The 26,389-nt window shown below is 28.0% G+C and overlaps 2 protein-coding genes across 2 annotated transcripts in view; both read left to right on the plus strand.

Annotated features, from left to right (window-relative positions):
- The first annotated feature begins 7,672 nt into the window (after positions 1-7,672).
- LOC107446595 (uncharacterized) overlaps positions 7,673-26,389 on the plus strand; it is a 45,443-nt gene continuing 26,726 nt past the window's right edge. Inside the window, exon 1 of the mRNA XM_016061279.4 lies at positions 7,673-8,378. Within this exon, the coding sequence (XP_015916765.2) occupies positions 7,904-8,378 (475 nt within the window). The 5' untranslated portion in view covers positions 7,673-7,903. The remainder of the gene's footprint in view (positions 8,379-26,389) is intronic.
- Positions 17,949-19,166, plus strand: LOC139425921 (helix-loop-helix protein 11-like). The gene has a single exon (XM_071182474.1). It carries the CDS (start codon positions 18,016-18,018, stop codon positions 19,057-19,059), a length of 1,044 nt encoding a protein of 347 aa, XP_071038575.1. The 5' UTR covers positions 17,949-18,015; the 3' UTR covers positions 19,060-19,166.

A 26,389-nucleotide genomic window follows, 5' to 3' on the forward strand; every position in this document is an offset into this window, starting at 1 on the left:
TTTCCCCTCTCGCTTTCTGGGCAACATGAATGCTTCTCGCTGTTTCAATGAATATTCTTTTTATCTGTAATAATTCAGATTAGATCATTGAGGTAAGGAGAAGGGTAAGGGGGGGGGGACTTATAAGCAGGTTGCATTACGCTTTTTTTTAAAATTTTATTTCATTCATTTATTCTTCTTTGATTATTTTTTAAAGCGGGAAGATACTATTTAAATTTTTCAGTAATGTTTTACGTTTTTTTTTGTAATTTTTTTAAGTGAAAAATGTGTTATTTTCAATTTTATATTATATTTTGTGAAGAAGTTGCTAATGTGAGGCTTAAAGTAGCCAATCGGGGAAGTTGGGAGGATTTATGTGTTGGATGTTTATTCGTGATTGGAGGTGAAAGTATTGGTCCTTTTTAATTAGTTGAAAACGCGCGACACGAAAAAAAAAAAAAAAAAACATGCACGGAACAGCAAAAAGCGCTTCAATCTAATCTTCTCATTTCAAATATTTTCCCCTACAGAATTTTCCCTACACAGGTACCTTTTTTACCGGGACCTTTTTTTCCGGGGACCTTTTTTTCCGGGACCTTTTTTTCCTAGAACCAAGAATTTTATCCCTAGGAGACTAATAATAAATTTTGAATACTATGATCTAATATATCATATCAAAATAAGAATCCTGAATGTGGCGCGTAATGTGAAAATCAATGAATAGAAAAATATATAGTTAAAAATAATGTTACATAATTTATCCTTACAAACCTCCGTTAAATTTTGAGGCTTGATAAAAATTTGGTCTCTAAGTCACTACAAATAAATTATAAATCCCAATCATATCATATTAATAATCCTGAATGCAACTTGCAAAAACCTTTTGACTGTGAAATATATGATTAAAAAGTATTCTAATTTAAAAATTAATCTGCAAAAGCTTTTATTAAGATTTTCAACGTGTTAAGAATTAGGTCATAATTAATTAAAACTAAACTATGTATATTAATTCCATGCATCATAGAGTATTGAGAATCATGAATGTAACTTGAAAAAATACCCTGATTGGTAAATATATAATAAAAAATACGTTACTTAAAAATTAATCCGTAAAAACTCATGTTAAGATTTTTGACGTGTTGAGAGTTAGGTCTCTTATTGACTAAAAATAAATTATGAATATAAATTTAATGCATCATATCGTAGTAAGAATCATGAATGTAACTTGCAAAAATCCACTGATTAGAAAATATATATTAAATGATAAAATATATAATAATATAATTTATTTGCAGAAACTTCTGTATAGATTATTATTTTTTCCTAGAAGAAAAAAGTTCCTAAGAAGTTCAGAAGCTTGTGTGCTTCATTAAAAATTTCGTGCAAAAAAGCATTTAAATAACTAAGTGTCTTTCGCTCTTCGTTTAAAAAGCAAATCGTTTTAAAATTTTCACAAGTCTTGCCTTTACACAATTTCATAAAATATTTAATTTTGAAAGTCCCTGAAATGTTTAAAGGTAACCCACACCACAGATTGTGTTTCAAACGATAATTATTTATTCTCGACAGCTAATACAGCGGACAAATTCAAAGAATTATTAATGAGATATCGTCTGAAAATATATCTGTTTCATTCATTGTTAGCTATCATTCGACTTCTCGGGGATTTGATTCGCTTAGAACATATATAATTTACATAAATACATAATTCACAGTCCCTTTCACGACAGCGCGCATCGAAGAAAGAGCCTTTCTCCCTAATTAAAATCTGCATGGAATACTTCATTCGTGTCATTAAAGCGATAAGAAACCAGATTTATCGTCACCCCTATTTAGATAGGAATCGGAAATCCAAAATGTGTAATTATTATCCCTAAAAATTCGTTCATTGTAATTGGCAACAGGAAAGAGATTATTGGGTGGTACTCACAAACAAGACGCGGACTGTCTCTTCTCGCACGAAACTGAACGATTCAGGCTTTAACTTGTTGAAACGGACGTACTGAGAGAAATATTTCAGGGCAAATTGTGTTCTATCTCCATTGTGGTACTTTAAACTTTAGAGTTAGTGGGGGGGGGGAGATGAATTCAGTTAAACCAAGGAACGTGAAGTTTCAAGGGTTGAAGGAATGTTTTCAAAATGTATTAAAATGCAAGCAAATTATTGCAGAATTATTTCCCAACTGCGTTATCCTGTCAAAATTTGCTTGCATTTTGATATTTCACTTCTTTTTTTTTTCTTTCTCCAGCATTCGAAACTTCATGATTTACTTCAGGTTTACCCATAATCACTTTTCCATGCTTTTATTTTTCATTTACTTACGACGTTGAATTTGAATTCGCCATTAAAGTTTCAAGTGCTTAAGAAATGTTTTCAAACGAAATGGAAGAAAATTCGCACAAGATTACTTCCCCCACTGTGTTTTAATTAAATCAATAAATTTTCTAAATCTCGTTAAAGAGTTTTATTTATTTTTGATTATTTTACTTTTTTTGCGAGAAATAAATATTTTAAAAAGTTTTCTACCGACAACAAAACAATTCTCGAATTCCCTTCCTTTTAAAGTTCTCGAATTATTTTTAACAGAAAAAATTGCATTTGAGATGCATTTCTATGGCTTAAAATATTTTGATTTTGTGGAAATAAATAATCCCTTTATAGAAGATCAAAATTGTGCAAGTTTCCGAGATTGTCGATAATAGCCTATTCTGCAACTCTAGTGCACTTAAATAAAGTACCTACCTACCTAAAAAATCTCTTATCATTTCTTAGTTCTTTGAAAATATTAAAGAAATGCTTCTTATCATAAACAGCATTATTTTTTATGTTAAAAAGTAAATAAATTGTTTACTTAAATCAAAATAAGATAAGAGAAGCAAAAAAGAAAAGGAAAAAAAATGCATCAACGTGATGTTTATTTATAAATTTCTCTTCAATGTTTAGACAAACAACATTTACTTTCTTTTTTTTTTAGTTTATGCCTGTTTTAATATTATATTTGTAGAGGAAGCAAAATGTTAAAAGGATAGTTACATAAAAAAGAATTTTTATTATGACAGAACCAGATGCACAAAACCAAAATTAATTGGTTTCTATTAGAAAATGGAACAAAAACAAATGAATTCAACTTCGTGAATATTATTATAGTGGAAAAGGAGAAAGAGCTTCCGGTGTGCGGTAAAAACTACCTACTCAATGTTACTCCTTCGCTTGAATGGAAGGAGTACTATAATATAGGATTTTTCGCTTTTTTTGGCGCACTACATAATGCAGTTTTTTCTTCTTTTTTTTAAAAAAAAAATAAAGTCGCAAAAAATGTCTTTTTTTCATGTTCCATTTTTATTTTTCTTGCTTTCAAACGAAAATGGGCAAAAATGTCATAACCGATTGCTTTCAATTTTTATTATTTGATTATTATTTATTATTTTACATTAATTATTTTACACATGTTTTTTTATTTTACATAAAAAATAAATGAAAAAAATTAGTGAAAATTTTTTATTCATTGAATGATTTTAAGGTGGAGGAATAAATAAAATTTATAATTTTATACAGTTTTTTTTATTAAAAAATAAATGCAATGTTTTGAGTTAATGACTGACAATGTTCAACTCCATTGCCTCGTAGTTTTGAACCCAATCCTGAGGACAAGGGGACTCTCTGATTAAGTATTCGGAGAAATTTGACTTTGTTGATTACATTTTGATGGAACTAACTTGCATTTGCGTTACATCCAAAACCACGAAAGAAAGAAAGGAAAACCACGAAAACCTCTCACCGTTACCCTGATGAATGAACCGTTAGCCTGATTGTATAATACCTTGTGTAACGGCCGAGGATAAAGTTTTCAGAAAGTGGCCGTTTTATTAATATTTCTTAAATAATAATTAATGATTACTCCTTGCGAAAAGAACATCTACTTTTTCCCTCTGAAAAAATTCAATGTGCTGAGCAAAAAGTTAGTAGGAAGGGGCAGTTTTAGTAGTATTTTGTAAATAATAATTAATAATTACTTCTTTTTAAAAGAATATCTATTGTTTGACTCCAAAGAACCAGTGCGTCTAGGATAAAGTTGGTAGAAAGTGACCATTTATACTTTTCTTTAATAATAATTACTCCTTTCGAAAAGAATATCTACATTTTGCTTCTGAAATATGCAATATGCCGAGAAAAAGTTTGTAGAAAATGGCCATTTTATTAGTATCTCATAAATATTGATTTATAATTACTCTTTTTGAAAATAATATTTTCTATTTGCTTCTGAAAAGATTCTATGCGCCGACGATAAAGTTGGTAGAAAGTGCCCGTTTTATTAATATTTTTTAAATAATAATTGCTCCTTCTGAAAAGAACATTTGCTGTTTGCCTCTGAAAAAAATTCAATGCTCAGAGGATGATTTTGGTAGAAAGTGGTTGCTTTATTAGTATTTCTTAAATGATATTTAATAGTTAATAATTACTCCTTTCGAAAACTTCTACTGTTAGTCTCTGAAAAAATTCAAAGCGTTGAAGATGAAATGAGTAGAAAATGGCTGTTTCAATAGTATATTTCTTTAATAATAATCATCTCTTTCAAAAAGAACATCTGTTGATCGTCTCTTAAACAAATATTACATCTAGGATAAATTTAGTAAAAAGTAGCTGTTTTATTAGTATTTCTTTAATAATTACCTTTTTCTGAAAGAACACCTGCTGTACGACTCTGAAAAATATTGCATCTAGGATAAATGGAGTAAAAAGTAGGTGTTTTATTAGTAATTCTTTAATAATAATTGCCTCTTTCAGAAAGAACACCTGCTGTACGACTCTGAAAAATATTGCATCTAGGATAAATTGAGTGAAAGGTAGCTGTTTTATTAGCAGTATTTCTTTAATAATAATTACCTCTTTCAGAAAGAACACCTGCGGTTCGAATCTGAAAAATTTCAACTCCTGACATTAAGTGTATTTTTTCTCCACAAATAAATAAATAAACAGAAATGGCGCATACAAACAAATTGCCGGCTCTTCCAAAATGAAAGTATTTTTAAAAACATAAACTAACACGTAATAATACATTTTGAAACTACAGCATCCTCCTCAATAAATAAATAAATAAATAAATAATAATAAAAGATAAAGAAAATAAATACCGATCTGATAACTACTATTAATTTTAATTCTGGATTGAAAAAGAAATTATTTTTCTCTGTTTTGCTTTCAAAAAACCTTAAGAAGAACTAAATAATTTTTCGAATGTTTCGCTCAGTAATGATTGAGTTTATGAAAAGTTAAATGGCCAGTTTGCGTACAACTAAAAATGAATTTTTACTAAAAAAACATAAAATCTCCGTGTTAGGTCGATGGCTTTTTCTTTGAAAATACGTCAAAAAGTTTAAAGCACCCATCATGGACGTATAATAATAAATCTAGCGTAATGATAGATTTTATAAGAAAACATCCATTTTTAAAATTGCATATAATTTAAATGAATCAACATCTTTTCTTAAACTCGGTTTTGATAGCGTTCGTTTTTCGGCTCATGAAAGCAAACCAGCGAACCATATCGACTATGAAATAAAATTGTATTTTCGAAACATGACATTAAAGTTGTTGATGTTACGCGTGTAGAAAGCATTACCCAAAATAAAATACGAAATTACGATGCTCGGCACAAAATAAAGAAATCTTCCTGGTTTAATTTTAAATTTACTTTAGATGCCGGTGGGAAATTGCTCCTTTCGGAGCGAATAGAAAGGATTCTCGAATTGGCGGTATCTTTCAAAACGAATATTTTAATTTTCGTGGACCATTTGATTTGTATTTTAATTAAAAAAAATAATTGAAATTGCTTATCTGAAATACGAAAAAAAAAATTTTGAAAAATAAAATGTGAATTTTTCAGTATATATCATCATTTAAGTGGAAATTCATTTCCATTATTCTTTAGTTTTATACTACTTTCGAGGGAATTTTTTTTTTCATCAGAGGTATTTTATTTTTAGAGACGTTTAAATTTCGTTCTCGTAATATAGAAAAGCTTTTCTCAAAATTTAAATGAGTGTTTATAATTTTGCAAAATAAAAATTTGAAATAAATTAATTATACGCCAATGTATAAAAATATTAAATTTTATACTTAAAATATAATTATGTGCACATATGATATTTTACACATTCTTATGTAAAGTATATTTTTTAAATTAAAAAAAAAAATTCACAATTATTTTTAAAGAAAAATTATGCGGAGTATATTTGTTTCACGAGTTTCATAGTTTTGTTTATAAAAAAATTGTTTTACATCTCTCTATACAAAAAAATTACAGGGGCCGCCGACGCTGCCGCTGTTATGGGTGTTCAACTACTTAACGTTATATTTTGTTGGCAGCGCAAAAACTGTAAGACGTAGAAATTTGAAATTATTAAAGTGTGTAGAAAAGTGTGCAGTGATTACGATGAAATAAAAAAATTGAACATTGGATAATTTGTTCGAAAATTATTCACTGTTTTATTTATTTGAAAAAATTACATACGAGCTACTCTACAGGCTGCGGGAAAGTTCAATTAGTAATTACAATTACTACAGAGTTGAAATTCGGTTTGCCGAAAGAGCCACGTTAGTTCATGAATATAACATGGAATTTTTTTCGAAATTTCAACTTGTTCAAAAGTTTTTAAAGTGCTTTTTTGCAAATTTTTTCTTTCTTTTTTTGTTTTGTTTTACATTATATTTTGCTTTGCTGGTCAAAATTTCTAAGACTTTGAAACTTGACATTACCAAGGAGTGTAGGAAAATATTCTAGGCACTGTATGGAATAAAAAAAAAATCGACTACATTAATCGTTCGATAATTATTTACAGTTAAAATTGTAGTAAAAATAAAACTTGTTGGTCAATCTATACTGTCCGCTGAATTATTTACATACGGAGTTGAAATTTGGCGAACTGATAGGGCGATTTCGTATTATCATTTAAGAAGATTTTTTTTCTTCAAAATTCCTAATTGTTAGAAAGTTATTGCAAATTTAAGTGCTTTTTCATAATTTTTTCAGATTGTATCTAGGAAACTCATTTGTTTACCTTTTAATTATCGTTTTACCGTAACTAAACAAGTTTGGTTTTGAAATGAAGGGATTTTAAGAAAAATTATAATCTTAATTAATAATAACTTTTTATTAAAATCATTTTTTTTCTTAGAATTTTTTTTTTTTTTTTACTAAGCATCAGTGAAACATTGGCTCAAAAATCTTCAAATGTGATACATTAAATTTGTGATAACTTATGATTTAGTTAATTGTCATAATATTCATTTGAGCAATATTTTAAGCTACATAATTATAAATTATTGTATAAATAACGTTTATAATATTCAGACACCTCTTTTCTTCTTTTAATATCCAATTAAAATCATGAAACAATTTACTTAAAAGTTGTCGAGGACTTAACAACTTTCCACAAACCAGAGTCAAGCAAATTTTTTCAACACCGACCTGAACAACAAATCACTGATTTTTAATTAAAATTTTCGAACACAAAAATTTAAATGCTTGTTCACGACAAACTAATTCTAACTATCCCCGTAGGATGATTTATCATGTTAGGATGCTTATTTTTTATATCTATGTTTTTAGTATTAAAAATTTCAGACTCGAAAACCCAGCCAATAATCGCCAAATTCCACTCATTTCTAGCAACCTTGTTTTCTAGTAGCTGCTCATTGGCCAGGAAGTTCTAACATCCTGACGTCAGAGATGTGAGTAATTCCTAGAGTCTCCCATCGTTCTGTGTGGGAAAACGTGTTTCCCAATCTTCATTCATCTTTTGGTCGGAGTGTGTTTGCCAGAACGTGTGAATCATGAATCGCATCTAGGTGAACATCATCTAGCTTTGCTTCGTAGATAGTTTAACTAATTAATTTGTTTTCAGTTAATTGTATCTAACCATCATGCATCTATTGCTGTTATTTTCTACTTTTTTAACATTCGGATTAGTTTTTACCACGGAACTCTGCAAGGAGAAGGAATGGTACGACGATATGACAGGTAAATGCCGTAGGTGCGAACCTTGCATGGATAAGTCATGGGAGGTAGCCCCCTGCACGGCGTTCATGAATACGATGTGCGTAGATCTTGCTGAGATTAGTCGTTCATTGGTAAATAACATTAAGGCTGGAGAGAAGGCTATTAATGAGGAATTAAAAGTTGAACGTAAACAACAATGGCATGAAATGGAAGGTAGCGATGTAAACAAGCCTGCACCAGACAATGTAAATGAAATTCCCGTGACCAAGAATTTATTCGATGGCTCTTTTGATCAGTGGGACATGTTGTTTATGACGATATTATGTCTGCTGTTTTTGTTTTTTGTTGTGTTCCTCATTATGGGTACTGTTAGATATTACGGAAATCCGCTTCAGTGGGGTAAGTAAATTTTTATTCCTATTTTTTTAAGTAATAAAATTATACTCAGGGGTTAAGAAGAAATTTGGGTCCGTTAACGGACCCTTCAAAGTTAAAATTCCAAATGTAGTATTCTAAGAAAATATGTCTACTTTTACAAACATCGTGTGCACATTCTTATTGATATTAAATGATAATTTTTTTTGTAAATAAATAATTGATCAATTTATATTCATGCATAAAATTAATTAATGGAATATTACGTAAATAAAAATTACTTTTTAGCAATTTTTTAAATAAAATATTATAAATTTAGAATTGTTTAAATTTACTTAATGCGTAACACATTAAAAGTGATATGGAAATGAGTTTTGTTACTTAAAATATGTCAAATGAAATTATTAAAAATGTGAGTGATTTTGTTTCCATTATTCATCCAAAATAAATAAACTTTGTTGAGCAGTATAGGCTGAATACCAAATATTGAAATATTTGTATGTTGCATCTCTAATTTAGTAAGCAGCAATTGCGGAGCAGAATCTTGCATCTATTTACAATTTAAAAACTTCTTAAGAAGATTTTTAGCAATTTTTGCAATAACAGTATCCTATTTGCACAAATTCACAAAAGCAGGACCCTGGTTGAAAGAATGTGACTTGACGCTTATTTTGTATTCACAAATTATGCATGTTCTCCAAAACTGACTAAAAAGGGCCGTTTAAATATTATGCAAAGATTACCTGATTAAAAACTTCATTCGCTTCAAAAATATATTAATAGGAAATATATATATATATATTTCTATTTATATATTATTTATGTATATATATTTAAAGCAAATGAAGTTTTTTATCAGGTAATATCTTATCTTACCACTTTAGTTTCTTGGAATTATTTGTTTAATTATGTAAGCATATTTTTGCAATTTGGGACTCCCCTAATACACTTGCCAGCAAGAGTAAGCATATCCCCCTCCGTGCTTACAATACGATAATAAGCAAAATCCTTCCATGCTTACATTTGTAAGAAAAATGCAATGCTCTCTTCCTTGTTTTGCACATTAATTTAGACTTTTATTGCAGTAATCAAAGATTAAAGTCAAGTAAATTATGTAACATAGCACAAAATAAAATGTACGTTTTCATTCATTATATAAAATTTTGAGTTGAATATTCTTTCGCAATTTTTTGTGCTTTCCTTTTGTGGACAAAATGTTGACCTCTGAAACGAAAATTTGTGATACATGAGTGAAAATTCAAAATACTTATTAATTAAACTGTTATTTACTTTTAAAAGAAAATTCAAAATAGCTTCTCTTGTTTTAATTACTAGATTATTATTATGAACCTTAAATACAAAGTTTTGCATTATTCGATTTCAATGCGTGAACATTTGCTATTTAATTGTAACAATAAATTTTATAATTTATTCAAATAACCTTTAAAATATAAGAAATTGGAAGATTTTAATTGACGTTAAATTTTTATTTTGTGCTAGAATTTTTTTGTTTTTGTTTGAATTAATAATATTCAAAATTGAATATTACTTTAAAAAGAATAGTCAGGTAGTTATTTATTATATTCAATTAGTGTGTATAAAGTTGTTAAACATTTTGTTATTTTAAGGAATATAGGTTTTCCACACTTTCCGAGGCTATCTAATTTTTATTTTTACAATTCTTCCTTCCTGGGCTCTGACCAAACCTAGATTAAGACATGCAGGAGTATTAAACCTCAACCTTGTCATAAATAATTTCATGTATTTTATTTTTTGACAAATAGTTACAAATTATGTAAAAAACGAAAAAAAAAACTTCGTTTTTTTTAATATTTTTTTTTTAACTTGCGAAATGTACTAATGATGACGGAAGTAAAATGAGTAAGGCAGAGATTTTTGGAACAAAAAATTATTTGCTATTGTTTAAAAATTAAATTTGTTGATTTTAAAATAAGCTACTTAAATAAAGAATAAATAACTCCAATCTTTAATAATAGTAATTACTTCCTTAAATATCTTAAAATAATATATTTAATTATTAATAATTATTAGTAATAATAATTTAAATAAAAATTTAATTTAGCAAAAGTAATACATCGTAATTATTTGACTTATGTTATTTTAAATCTAAGAGAAAGCTTTCTTTTTACTCCAACAAATGTGTTATTAATTTATTAAACTTATTTCATTTATTGTTATTGGATAATTTAAGTTTGAAGACAGGAAAAAAACTCATTCTAAAGAAAACTCTAGACAGAAAAACGATTATATTTCCTCTAAGTTAACCTACAAAATCAAATGAGTGCTATTTCTTCATTTTTTAAGAAATTAATCATTTCTTTTTGTTTTATTTTATTCGTTTAAATGTATTCCGTGACCCTTATTTCCAGTTTTTAAAGTTGCAAATAATTTTGAAATTTAAGTAAAAAATACAACTTAAAAATTTCATAACTGAGTTAATACAATAAAGAAAATTAAAAGCAATAAATAATTACTTTATGAATAAAGAAATTGTGTTCATAAAATTTTCTTTTAAATTTTTTTCACATTGCCTTGTAATGTGTAAAAAATGTACTAACAGTAAACTTATTTATTTTTATTTGTAGTAAATTTTTGCATTAAATAAATTAATTAAAAATGAAAAGCATCTAACATTTGTTTTCAGTTATTTTTAAAATCTGAATGACCTTTGGAAGAAAATTAGAGATTATCTTATAAAAGATATAAGTTCATGTTGCCTTTACTATATATTTTAAGTTAAAAATGAACCCATTGCAAAATTTTTTTCTTTCTTTTTCTTTTAAATTTTTTTTTCTTTGTTGATAAACGGAATCAATGTTGTCTTTAATTTATAATTTTAAGATTGCAACTCCTTAAAAAGCATGATTTTTGTGGTTTTTTTTTTTGGAAGAAAGGAACCTTATTTTTACATATTCGCGAAAACTGGAACGTGGCTGAAAGACGATACTTTTATATTCAAAAAATTAAAAATAGAGTTTTCCCATAATAATAGACATCAGAAAAAGGTGAAATTTGGGGAGAGCAACATTACATAATTCTAGGTTGTGCGTTCTGAGGTTCAAAATTTTTTCTGAGTTCTTTTATGCAGAAAAAATCTGATAACACTTAATCAATTATAGTAGTTTTTAAATTTGATTGCTATCGCTACAGTAAAATCTTAAATATGTTTATTTTGGTAATCGTAATTTGTTTTTGGCGACAAGGGGTAGAGGGTAATATGTGGGCAGTCCCTTACATTTAAATTTATTCTTTGGTTCCGTGGCTTATAATATCTAAAGCTAAGTAAAAAAAATAAGCAAAAAAATTGAAAAATCTGTGGTTTATGACATGATTTCGTAAGGGTTTGTATGGATACTAATTTCATGTATAATCATTTTTGATTTTATGGTTCAGTATTTTATTTAATTTAATATTTATACTGAAAGTGTTAGTATGAAACTAAATTTAAATTTATTGGATAAATAATAGATGAAGAGTAATTTTTTTATACTTAATACATTTAGTAATTCTGAAGTATCCGAAAAGTGAATAACGTAATCAGTGAATTACTTGGGCTCATAAGTCTGATGTTATCGAACACTTTAACAATAAATTTTATTTTTATCTATATTTTAAAAAGAGTAAGGGTATTTTTATTACTCTACGATAGTTTATTTGACTTAAATAAGGAGAATAAAAAATTAGTTCGATTAAGTTCTAATCATAAGTCACAAAGCTAGTTAGAATTTGATTTGAATAGTTAGAATTTGACTTGGTAGTCGTTTAAAATTGATTATGAAATATTCTGTTTTTTTTTCTTTCTTTCTTGATAGAAATAGTAAGGAAAATTACTTGTGTTATTTGGCGAGGGAAATAAAGGTCAAAAACATTAAAATTCTTTCTAGAATGCAGGGCTCCGTGAATTGAAATGCATGAATACTTTTTTAATTTACTTAAAATTCTAAAAATCGAATTTATAAAACCTGTAATGTTTGTGTTGCAATGTTAAGATAATCAATGCATCTGTAGTGCATATTAATGTATTCTGAGGAAAAATAAAAATTCGTATAAGTAGGCTTCGTTGATATAGTCGTGGGAAAACGCGTAACCTTTGCACAGATTTTGAAAATTTATTTTCGTACCGCTCGCAACTGTTGACGTTTGAGCTCTGATTTATGAATAAAAAAATCGGGCGATGGTTTACATTTTGTTATCTTTCTTCACTGTTGCCATCTGCAAGTACTTTCAAATATGGTTGATAAAAAAGAAAAAATCGTCTGTTCCTCCGAGATAATTTTCTAGTCTGAGATTGTTTATTTATTAAGTACATTGTTACTTATTTTTTCATTTATCGCTTAGATAGCACTGTGTTTACAAATGATTTTTTATTAGTTAACCTTTCTTTTTTTCTTCTTTTATCATGATTCTACCTTCAATAGTTCTTTGACTTGCACTTCAACTATCATATCATTTATCGTTTGAAGATGAAGTATTAAAAGAAGTTAGTTAAACAATCTCTTTTATTAATCCACATGATACGTGATATCCTACAATACGAGGTTTGTTCTTAATTTCTTTCAAGTTCTGTTTTTTTTCTTCTTTTTAAATTAAAGATGGCCGTAGCGCATATTAATTTTCTAATTATCTTCAGTCAGTTGTTTATTATGTTGTATCTTTTTTTTTTTCCAAACAAGGTTAAGTTATTAATTTTGTTAAAAAGCGCAGTACTTATTCTTATTAGTATTTAATTGTTGTGTATACGCTTTAATTTAATTTTCGAAAAAAAAAAAAAATTCGAATGTCTTTCGATACACGAGGAGGTGCTTTTTAAAAATGTGCCTCCGTCATTATTAATCTTTTTGGTAATCTGCAAAAAACCTTTACAGGAATGTTAGGTGTAATATTTCCATGTTGTATCTTTATTTTTCAGGATTCTAAATCAAATTGTAAGAAAAACGCATTTACTCAATTGGTAAACTTTTAATTTTATTGAATTATTTTAATTATATATGTTCTTTTTTTTATTTCTTGAGTTAAAATGTAGTCGTGATCTTCAAACAAAAAATAAAATTGATCAAGATTGAAGGTTCTTAAAACATGTTTCGAAGGAAATTAAAAGATTCTGAATTGTGTAAAAAAAAATTTTTTTGACAACACAACATAGTTTTGAATAATGGAGCTATCCCATATCACAACAATTAGATTACTTGGAATAACCGATTAGCATTACTTCGTCGACTAGTTAAAAAGCTACAAATTGCTAGTTAAAAAGAACCAAATGCTAATTAAATTATAAAAAAGCACAGTAACAAAAATTACTAGTAGCGTTTAATGGTCTCGTCTTTCTTTCGCGTGATTTTTCAAATTTCGATATTTTAATGCGATGTTTTAACGACACGCAAATTTTGAATTAAAAGTTATCAATTTTAGACACACTCGATTTACGACGATTCCATCGTCAATCTTCATCTTTTTCCATTTTCTCTTTCGATAGTTCTTTATCGTTTTTCGGCGATTTAGATATGATTTTTTCGAATTCGATATTTACAATACGATGATATTGCGACACTCGAAGTTCGAATTTGAGTAATCACTTTTTCAAGCTCTTTATTTTCGCTTTTACGGTATTTTTACATGGTTATCTAATTTCCAATAATTTTTTTAAAATTTTATTGCGACACGTGAATTTCATATTTGATTTTTTTAGTGTTCTTTATTAATTTTCCAGCCGTTTCAACATAGTTTATTTATTAAATTACGATATTTCGACTCACGAATTTCGAATTTGTGTATTGATCTACTTTATTCGCGACTATTCCATCGTTCATCCACGTCATTTTTTGACCATTTTCTTGGTAGTTATTTTTTGTTTCTAAGGTCTTTTACACAGTTTTTCAAACAACAATATTTTTAATTATATGTTATTACAATATGCGGATTTCAAACTTGAGTACTCACTTTTTAACGCGCTCAATTCGCCACTATGCCATCGCAAATCAACGTCATCTTCTAATTATTTTCACGGAAATTATTACACTTAAAATTTACATACGATCTGGCATTCCCGAATAGTTTTTAATGCGATATTATCACTACCGATGTATACGGAATCGCCCTATTTAAGTATTTAGACATTTATTCGAGTATAAATAATTAATATTTACCCTTGATCGTTTAATCGCAATTAGTCAAACAGCAATGATTATGTTGAATTTTCTGCTTTACAAAATGTATTACTTATACCGCTTTAAAAATGCATGTATGAACCCTGTTTTTGATAGAAGTACAAGCAAATTTCGCTGTTGATTTTGAAAAACGAATTTCTGCCCTGTTCGAATCCCATTAATACAATATTGCTATTTTCTTCCTCAGTAAAAATTAACAACGTATAAAAATCTGAAAAACAATTTTCTCTGTAATTTTTCTAAACAAAAAATTTTTAATTCATAAAAAAATTCAACCTATAATCGAATTTTCTTTCCAAAATCCACTCTTTCAAATTTACTCTAAACTAAAAAAATTTATTTCAAAAGACATCTTAAAATCAGCGCTCTTCTAAACAAAATTAATTCTAAACAAAGATTTCCACTCATACAGAATCTTAACCATCTTTTTCCGATTCTCTCTAAATTAAAAAATTTTAATTCATGTAATGTCACGAATTCAGATAGCCAATTTAAATATTATTCTCAGAATGGTATTTACAACAGATCCTGTTATATTATCACTTGCTTCATTTTAAGTATCAATTAAAAAAATATCCTCCATCAACTTTTGATGCTTTAAGAAATACCCATCATCAAGAATTCTCCTTATTAGAGCTGAAAGAGACAAATTCTAACTTGTTAGATCTCGTACCGGAAACAGTGAAAGTGATCGAACACCCTGGGGATACTGTCCCCCATGAATATGAAATGCTTCCTGGGGGTTAACTCTTTTTCCCTGTTGCGCTTTGATCTTTTTATCACCAGAATGAAGATATAAATCACGTTCGCGGATAAAAGAAACACAGTAGGATCCAGACGATGTCTGTAGTCGCCTCTCCGTTTTATTTTGCTGAAAAATGATGAAACCAAAACCACCAGACCTCAGTGGGGGTTGGTTTATTTTTTTTTTCGTAACACATTCTTTCATCAAAAAAGAAGTGTTATCAGACTCTCACATGTGAAACTGAACCTTTGAAAGTGCCTCTCTCATTGCAACTCAGTGATGGTGAAAACAGAAATGTTTCTTATATATTTCCATTTATTATCACCAAAATTCGTGAATAGAATTAAATTGAAAATTATTAAATAACGAGGTACAAAGCTACAGTTGTAAGATGAATTAATAATGAAATTCATTTATATAATATTCGATTCATTTATTTTTGCTATTGAAGGGAAGAGGGTTTAATATTACCAAAATATGCGTACGAATTATTTCAACAACCTATATAGTGAGAAATCTGAACTCAATACAACAAAACCTGTTTGAATGTCTGAGAAAACAGAAACGATTTGAAAGCGAATTACTACCTCCGGGTTTTATCAGGCTATCAAATTGGTTTCGATGTTTTTTATTTATTTTTTATTTTTTAATTCAGTAATTCTACAGATTTTGATATCTTTTTTTCTCTCCTTTATTTAAATATTAATTTGCGACTCCTATTGCGATACTTTTCAGCAGAAATTTTAACAAGAATTCTAAGAATATTTTTTAAAGATGGTAATTGCGGAACACCTTGTATATTATGTTCGCGTATTCTTGGAATATAGACAACTCTTAACCTGATACCTCAATGACACACAAACCATAATATTATTTCATTTTGTACCTTTTAATACTTTCAATACTTACAGGAAATCACCTCCAAACAGAATAAGCGCACCTTCAAATACAAGCTCACATTTTTTAATTACTCTACAAAATGTCGCTTTTGCAATCGCGTATATTTATGTTCATTGTTCGGATAATTACTTATCATATAAATAAAAGCATTTGCTTGAAGCAATATCAGGTTTCGTCGAAACGTTTAAGCAAGCAGCATTCATAAATAATTGTCGGTTAGGCTATATGTATGTAGGCTATGTATATTAAGCTTCTGTGCTCTCCTGTGATTGGTTGTGCATTCTTTTAGCTTTTTCGAGAAACATCAAATTTTCTCCTATTATAATTTTAAAGATAAATATTTACTAATTGTAAGGAGACTCTTAAGTGAATTTGTTATAAACTTAATAATTATAATAATGTTATAATTTTTAAACAATCATTTTTAAACATGGCTTTAGTAACAATCGAATTGTTCTTTATTCGTTCTCTTCATCTTTCTTGACAACTGATGATAGTTTTATTGCCATAGAAAATTATTCATTGTTTTTTTTGTCATAGTTAATTATCATTGCGAGCTAGCGATAATGATTTGCAGGCATTATTAATTTTACATTATTCTTTTAGTCAGTCAATTTTGTCTTCGACTTTTTGCCTGAAATTAAACTGTGTGCATAAGTTGTGCTTAAACGTCAATTATTGCCTTATTAATTGTTATAATTACTTAATAGACTTTCCTTTTTTTTTGTTTAAATTTTTTATAGAAAAAAAAAGTGTGTCAGCTGATAATAGGGTATTTTTTCTTAATTTTAAAATTTACAAGTTAGTTATTTGAATTTAATTTTAAATAATAGCCCTGCTTCGTAAGTATTATTTTTAAAGATTTTATGTCTACAAATTAAACAATTTAACCCTTTCATCGCTACATAAGAGTTAATAAGCAAGGAAACGTTCAGCGGCGAAAAATCAAAGGGAAAATACGCTATGTACCCCTTCAGTTCATAAGAAAGTTTATTTTGTTTTCGTTCTACAAATAGAAGTTAAGATAAACTAAATATTCGCGATTAATGCTTAACCGAAGTTCAATGGCTTTGAAGTTTTGGTTTTCAAGTACCTCTCCTCAAATATATATGTAATCGCGCATAAACTTTTTACCGACAGAATGATTCAATCTTTTATTCTGTCATGTAGTAATATAATTTTATCAAAAATATTTATTCCCACATTCGGAACTCATTATTCTGCAACTTAAAGATTTTAGAATAAAATGATTTGCTAGAAACAAGATGTTTGTAATTTGAGCATTTGTAAGTTTAAAGTACTTATAACTTATCTTTTTACTACAGAAAATGCGAATACATTATGGACTTATTAATTTGCATTTTATTACTACGATATTAAACTTCTTACAGATTAATTTTTATATTGTTATATTTAATTATTTTTTACTAATGCATGAGAAGAATTCTCTTGTAAAATTTGATTTTAAATAACTTTTGATTTAGTGTTCGTGATTAAAATCTTGGAAATTCAGAATATTGCATTTTTAATGTTTCGATTTCCGTAATAAATAGAAGAAAAAAAATTCACCTTCATCGTAATAGAACAAAAATAAGCGAATGAACATTGATTCTTAAAAAGAAAAAGAAAAAGTCTGCTACTATTGGCTCTAAAAATAATTAATCTAACCGAAAGAATAAATTTGATTCGTCAGAATGAAACCATTTTGTTTTTATAAAATATTTCAATATTAAGGAAGAACTTTATTTTCATTATTTGCAGTTTCCATTGCGAATTATTACTAGCGTTTACATACTTGATAGCAACTCTTACTTTGTTTTTGTTTTGTACGATGAACGAATTTCATAAAGGTTCTGATTCTGATGAATCTAAGGAAGCAGTACGAAATTTATTACTCGCGGAAAATACCAATTTATGCCAGGGGCCAATTCGGAAGCACAGAGTAAAAGCTAACATGACTGAACGGAAAAGAATGCAAACTATTAATGATGGATTCAAAAAACTCAGCAGTCTCTTGCCTGAACGCAATTACAAATTGAGTAAGGCAGCCATTTTGAAAGAAGCTGCGGACTACATTGTGGAATTGAAGCATTTTTTGAAGATTTACAGCCGTACGATGCCGATGAATGAAGACAAATCGCAAGGTATTTTGCACAACTTGAGAGTGCAACTCCAGCATGAAAAAGCAGAAATACAGCAACTAAAAATGCAAGTTAAAGTTTTAAGATCATGCGCCAATCTTCCAGTTTTTGACTATGTGCCCGAAAGTCAAGTTGTAAAAACTGTGCATGAGTCAGGTTCTGCTGGTAAATCTATCGGATCCTATGACAATCGTGAAGTCTTGCTTGGAATGTTGACGAATGAAAAAATAGCTAAAGGAATGTCTTATGAAACAGCTGATTATTTTGAAATACAGTCTTGTGAAAAAAATACATCAGGTGAACCATCTGATAGCGAAACTATAGTTGGAGAACAATCTTGTGAGGAATCAGTATTAGAAGAGTCGCCTTGTAAAGTGGAACTTTCTCCTCAAAAAGCTACCATTTTAGAACCTACTTCTGAAGAAGCAGCTTTTGAAGAGCCGTTATTTGATAATGGAGTGAAGAAAACAGAAATGATTACGCTTTTCAATAGAAAACTTAAGTCGTCAAATATCACAGTCGAATTAGATCCTTTTGTTCGTTGCGAAATGAAACAAGAACATTGTTGTAGAAGATGCTCGATTAAAGATAACATTGATGAGCGTAATGAAAGCAAGTTTGTTTCCCCTTTTAACGCTGAATCAATGTGTCATGCAGAATATCAAGCGAGACTTGGTTTCGAACCAATATTTGAAGCTATTCAGCAAGTGGAAGGCAATTTATTTGAAACTTAAAATAATACCACTCTTTAAATTTATCATTATCATATTTTGGAAAACGTTAGAGCGTTTGCTCCGTGCTTTCGTAGGTATAGAGATGTTTTTTTAATTTACCTATTATTATTACTGAAATGTTCTTCTTCCATATTATATTTCGATCTTAATTGTTTCTATCATTGTTGATATCATAAAAGGATATAACTGTTTCTTAAAAGTGGACATTTTTTAAAAATGTTTTATCTCATTCGTTTACGAATTATTTTGATAACAATTGTTCAATTTGTGATACAAAATAGATTCTTCTGATTAATTAATGAATACTCATGTTTTCTGATAAAAATTGTGTAATGAAAATATTATCAGTAAAATAAAGTAAAAATTACCTTTTCTTTAGTTTTGTTTTAAATTACCCTTTGCAAATGTTATTTTCATGGTTTCCTATTTTGGTTTTCATGTAAATTGTGGAATTATTGATTAATTAATTTCATTAAGGATTTGGTTTTCTATGTTAATTTTTTATAACTGTGTATTTTTTTTAAAACGTAATATTGCAGTAGAATTTAAGTTCTTCTGTTAGGAAGTAACTTACTTTTTTGTCGATAGTGTGTGTTGTATAGGTAATTAACATTATTTGTTAATTATAGTTATATATTCTAAGTCGAGTTTTAAAATTTAGATATAGTCTATTATTGAACTCTTGCAATGCAGAACATCCGAAAATGGAAGAATATTTATTATTTTTAAGTTATTTTTCAAATTACATAATATTTGTTATTCCTGTAATTACTTAATAATTGTTTTCTTTTAAGTTCTAACTATTACTTTAATCCCGATATTATTCATATTTTTTTAATTAAATGACATACAATTTACCTTTTTTTGATAATTGTTTCTTGAATTAATTTAAAAAAATCAAAAATTTTTGCTACATGCATTAATATGCATGTTTTAATTTTATCAAATTCTTGTCTTAAAAATTCGATATTTATAAGTCTAGCATTGTAGTTAAATGACATGTTCAACCGAACGGATTACTTTTGCATTAAGAAACTGAACATTTGTTTCTTTTATTTCTAAATGATATCAAATTTGCAAGAAATAAATTTAAGCGAAGAAACGAATGGGACACAACAAAAAATTAGGCCAGAAAATAGAACTATTAAAAAATTAATACGGAAAAGTTTTAGGTTAAGTTTGCGAAACGTGTCCTTTGCAAGGAATTTTATTTTTAACGTGATAATACAATGCTTTAATATCTGAGCCATTTTAAACCTGAATCACTTTGTTTGATGTCGTAGATAGATCTTAATTTTTAATTTGTGATTTTTCTAGCTTTTATTTTCGTGGGAAAAACATAGATTTTAATTGTGCAGCTCACTTTATGTTCTAATAAAACTGTAATCGTTCCAATGATTATTATTATTCTTATAACTTACACAAAGGAGCTTTTTACTAATTCAGGATAGTAATAATTTTTCCAATCTTCGCTTCGCATTGTTTATTTGTTAGAAGTAGTTTTGAAGTAAGAAGAATTGAGATATTTGAATATTTATATGACTGTTGCCATCCTCGTTCACGTAGAGGTTGACCCGGATGGCAGTGTCAATAAATTTTCCACTTTTACCACATTTTTTCTGTGTTTTTGTCCTATGATCATTGTTTTACGACAGCTATTTTCACGTGGGCACGTCTGAACGCACTGCCGCTGATGCGTGGTAACTAAAATTAGTTTTGACCCTATCTTTTCCTACAACAGAAGAAAGTCTTCTTATGATGAATGTGTGACGGGTCTTTGTCTTCCCGACCTCTTCGTTTGTTTTTTAGAATTTTCTACCTATCATTAGGTCATTACCTTTATCACCTAAAGAACTCATTATTTCTAATTTAACTTTTCATTAAAGTATCTAGTGCAGTAAAACACTTGAATAATTTTTTATTGTTATAGCTTTTTTGTCTTAAAGCATTTGTAAACCTCAATTCGTTTCAGTCGTGCATAAATAACCTTTGTTGAGGTTGTGTAGTTTAATTACATTAAGTCTGTTTGACAGTTTATTACAGCTTTTGTTTTATATAATTTATTAATAATTGTTATAGGGATAGTTAATCTAGTCACTATGCCAGTGACCAACCTTTGGTGAGGTTAAAAATTTTAATTATGCCTGATTAAAATTTTGTTGTAATTTTTTAACTGTTTCATCAATGGCTCTCTATTACAGCAAAATATTTAAATGATTTAGATTGCCAATGATTTATTTGATTTGGTACATTTAAAATTTTTAGTTATTAAATTTTGTTCAAAATTTTGTAAATTCTGTTTTAAAAGTTTTTTTTTTTTTTTTAAACCAAAAATATCTTGTTTTGCAAATCATTTGTAAAATATCTTTTGTTCGTTTTTCAATCGGGCGGATTGTGGAATAGCCTGATTGTGAATGGTCCTGAACTTGTAATTAAATTTATATCCAAGTAAAATTTTATAAGTCATTTTGACCAAGTTATTTCTTAGTCTAAATTTTTGTTATGAAGTATTTTCGATTTCTTAACTTGCCATTGAATATTGAATTTAAAAAATAAAAGAATAAGCAGCTTTAAAAAACGTAAATGTAGTTAGTTCTGAAGTAGAAAAACGAAGGATGAAATTACTCTCGAAACAATCAATTGTGGATCAGAATAAAATCGTGGAAATTAAAAGCTCCACAATTTTGAGGAACAAAAGCATGACAGTTAGTATTGAGCACTAACCGCCTTTACCTCCTGGACAGGCTATTACCCATCCATCTAACGCTGGGAAAATTTCAAGCCAAGGTCGTGAATCGAATCCCCCCCCCCAGTCCTTAGTGCATCAACTTAGTGCATCGCATCTCAAACATACAACTTAACTAATGTAAAAATTAATTATACTCGTAGTCTTGTTCAGAATTATTTAAAATTAAAATATTTTATTTAGGTTATCAAAATTTGCTTCTAAAAACGTGTTTTAAATATTGATTTCAAAGTGATAGTTTGATGAATTATTTCTGAACATATTAAATTATTTTATGCTCTGCCAAATATCGCATAGTTTGATCAATTTCATAATTTAATCAGTATGTTTCATTATTATTCATTTATAAGAAAACATTTTACTGATTGAACTTGTGGGTAACTTTAAGAGTAAGTTGAATGTTTCTATACAATTGAATGTAACATTGAATGAATTGAATAATATTTATTTAAACGGAAACAGCTGCAAGAAACAGCTGTTCTAACTAAATGAATATACGGATTTATTCCATTGAAAGAACTTATAAGGGGGTACAAATTTAAATCTGTTCAATTCATTTTTCTATGTTAATGCAGCTGTTATTTTCAATATCAAACCTAATAGGAAACAAAATGTCGACTTATTCTTATATTAAATTGTTTCAATATACATAAATAGGTTTTTGACGTTGTCGTTGAAATATAAAAAAGAATCTCACTGCAAAATGAAAATTTTATTAAAATCTTCTTATTTTTATTTTTGCATATTCCATAAAACATCAAGTATATGTTCAACAAATCTAAGTTCTCAATTGAAATCTATCTATGTAAGTATGCAGGGAACATTATAGCATTTACACACAGAACAACAGATAGAATAGACCTTCACAAACTTTAAATGATTGAGTTTGACTCAAAATTATAACAATATAGAGTAATTTCCATTGCGCCTGTTAGAAATATTATTTTTAAAAAAATTTTTGTATTATTTATTAGTTTGAGTTAAAATTAACTAATTTCTTCCTAATTCTTTATTCCAGACTTTATTTTCTGATTTCTGATGCATTTCCTTTCCATCGCATTATCGAAATTACTTAACAATTCCTTCAAACTCATTAAATAATAAAAAGTAAAAGAAAAAAAAACTAACAGCACTGGAAAAGAATTTTTTTTCGAGTGCTGTTATTAATTTTAGTAATGTCATTTATTTAACCAGTAAATGTCAATTTTTTTTCTGATCTGATACTGATTCAACTATATACAATTAGCATCAGATCAGTAAAAAAAAAATTTAACAACAGCATTCGAGAAAAAATTCTTTTGTTATTAATTTTCCTTTGCTTTTTATATATATTTTCTGATTAAATACTAATTCTATATAAATTTTTTTGTCTCTTAACTTCTTTTATCTAAGACAAAAAATTTATGTTTTTGATAAATTGTTGAAATATGGTACAGTTGCGTATGCTTGGTTTCTAGAAAGTTTCCAACCCCTCCCCATTTTCACAGTGTTCCGAATATCTGAATTTGTAACAAAATCCTCACTCATAGTCATATTTTATTTTAAAAAAATGCTTTTATCCTGTTCTTTAAAAATTATGGTGTTCTTTCAAAAAATGAAAGAACACCATTTCTGGAGGGAATAATTATCTTTTAAACTTCAGTGATTTCAGAATTTATTTATTATTTTTATTTTATCAATTTAAAATTCTAGTTTAGGCTTTTTATATTACTTACTTTTAAGAAGAAACAAAACAGCTTTAAATAACTTCATATATCTCATACTGTATTTAGTTATTTGATTTTGCATTTTTTTCAGCTATTTTATTGCTTCAACTCTTTTTTTACTCTATTTTTTTTTAAATTTAAAATCAATAAAAATGAAGATGCAGAGTATAACAGTTTTAGTTATACCTATCATTTCAATTAATTTTATTATAATGCCTTTTTAAATGTATTGTGTTTTTGTCGGAGAAAATAGAAACCTAGGTAAGTCATGAAAAATTCTTGGAACTATTCATGAAAAGTCAATGTATTTGAATATCTAATATGTTGCAGATACCCCTGTAATTAATAATCGTCACTTGGATTTAATTGCTGAAACAGTGCTTGTAACTTTCTTTTAATCTAAATATTGTTCGTCCGTCGACACCGGATTTTCTATTTCATAGTTCTTTGCTTGAAATGCTTGCATATTTTAAACCACAGGATTTTAGTTTCACAGTCCGTAGCCCTAAAACAGGACGTAGTAGTTTAGAATAAAGAAAAATCATGAATATTTGAGTGACATATAACCTTCTCGCAGACTTTTTGCGCAATTAATTCATTTCCCACGTTTTGAACTACTTTTTCTTCCTCTTTCTCCCTGAAGAAAAGGAACTACGCGCTCTTACTACGTGAGACGAGTGACTGATTAAAACAATCATGGCGGATACACTGATCATTTGTTTATATCAGTTGATGGTACAATTTTTTTTTTTCTGCATTGAATCGGAGAGTCTTATGTAAATTCCTAAACGAATACTTGCAAAAGGCGGCATTAAATTTATGATAATTTGCAGCTTTTTTGTTTGGAATGCGCGATCTATCAGTACGCCTTGTCTCGGCAGAAAGAAAACAATTTTCTGTATTGTTGGGTAATGATTTGGTGATTCGAATTATGTAGTTGCGAAGTGAAATCAGTTAATCACTTATTGGAATNAATTTTTTGAAGGATTTTACTCAAGAAATTTTAAGGATTTTTGAGTTGGACCCACAATCACCCTTGTATTATCATAGTATAGTTTAATCATTGCATTCGCACCAGAAATCAATTTGATTCAAATCGGGGGATCTGAATGAGTTTAGTGATTATCGATTCAGGGAGTGATTTTAATCTGAAATATTGATTAGAATCGCCTCATTCTATGATTCGAGTTAATTTGATGATCATTCGTTTTGCGCTTTTTTCGTGTCCTGAGTGGTTCGTCACATCAGCCGCTCTTTTGTCCAATCAAGGCTGGTTCAATAGGCTTCCTGTATCCATTTCTAGTTAGAACACTGTTGAAGAGCCGATAATTTTAAAAAATGCAATCAGAGGTCGGTTATTTAGTATTGCACTCCGATTATAATTTATTCAGGGGACGAGAAAAATTTTTTTTTTTACTTATACGAACCTTTCCTTCAATATTTTATCATCAAACTGAACCGTTCACGAAATATTTTATCTTAAAGCAGACTTTGCACAATATTCATTTTGAAAATGGACTCTTCTCAAAATTCTTTATTTGTTTAACGGAGTCAATCTCGACTTTAATTCTTATATTTTTTAAAATTTCAACAAAGATGGCTTTTATAAAATTTAATTATTTTTATTTAGCAAGTAGTTCGTACGTAAAGTTTGGTTTTTTGTTCTTCTAGGATGATTTATCAGTTATAAAGAAAACAATATATATTGTAAACAGTTTTTTATTTTTTGTGTGATACATTATAGGATATATTTGAATCTTTGTATTTTTGTTTAATTGTGTGAGCTTTATTTTGTTTTAATTTTCAATCTTTTTTATGGACTTATTTCTTGCAATTGGCTTATTTCTTTTCGATTTTTTTTAATGGAGAATTTTACAATTTTCTACAACGAGAAACCATTTACTCATATAATAATCATTTTGCAGTGTAGGCAAACATTTTTTAACAATTTAATATTGATTACTTAAGACACAGGAATTATTTTCAACTGTATAACGGATAGAGAAAAGTTATTTTTGTTCCCGAAAATAGCCATAAAAATTGTCATATGCTGGTGCAATACCACGCATTCCATTCACTCCCTAACTTATATTTATAGACTTGTTTTAAACTAGTTAAAAAAAATGAGGTAAATGTTTTCCATTTCTTTACCTCTTTCTCTTAGCATACGTTTACAAGTTAATATATTTTTCGTCAGCAGTTTTTTATTTCTTTAAACATGTATGTTTTGTTTTGAAACTTACTATGTTTTGTAAAAGCATAGTTAAAGATAAAATTTTGAAACGAGCGTATGACTCAAAGCAATGATTTATTTAAACTTCTTTTACGATTTAATTTGTAAATAAAAATATATCTTAATTGTAACTTTTTAAAATAATTTCTGCTCATTATGAATAGATTAATTATGAATCTTAAACCTTGATTATTAAATTCTAAATGTTTTTTGTCTGGCAATTTTTAGGCGCTAAAATAATCATTTGACCAAATGAACTGATTCAAAAAGCAGACGATAGTGAAAGTACTATATTAAAGTATGGAAACGAACGTTTGTATTCTCGAAATAATATGTAATGTCATCGTGTGATATTTTATTATTCAACCAGCATTTAGTGCTAAAGACTTGCTGTTATCCGAATAAAAATAGGTTTGGTTTGGATAAGAGCTATTATTTGTGCTAATCATAAAAGAAAGTGCTATTCGACGTAATAAATTAAACTACGCAAGATCATAAAGTAGATAATCGTTTTTGTAAAATGCCGAAACTATCGTTTGCTTTACTCACGTTTTCTTCACTTTATTTACTCGATTTCTGACCAGTTATTTGTTTTATTGTATTTTGTATTGTAACCAGCATATATATTGACTGTTGTCCAAGCTC

Source organism: Parasteatoda tepidariorum, chromosome 6 (assembly GCF_043381705.1).
Source record: "Parasteatoda tepidariorum isolate YZ-2023 chromosome 6, CAS_Ptep_4.0, whole genome shotgun sequence".
NCBI classification, from domain to species: domain Eukaryota; kingdom Metazoa; phylum Arthropoda; class Arachnida; order Araneae; family Theridiidae; genus Parasteatoda; species Parasteatoda tepidariorum.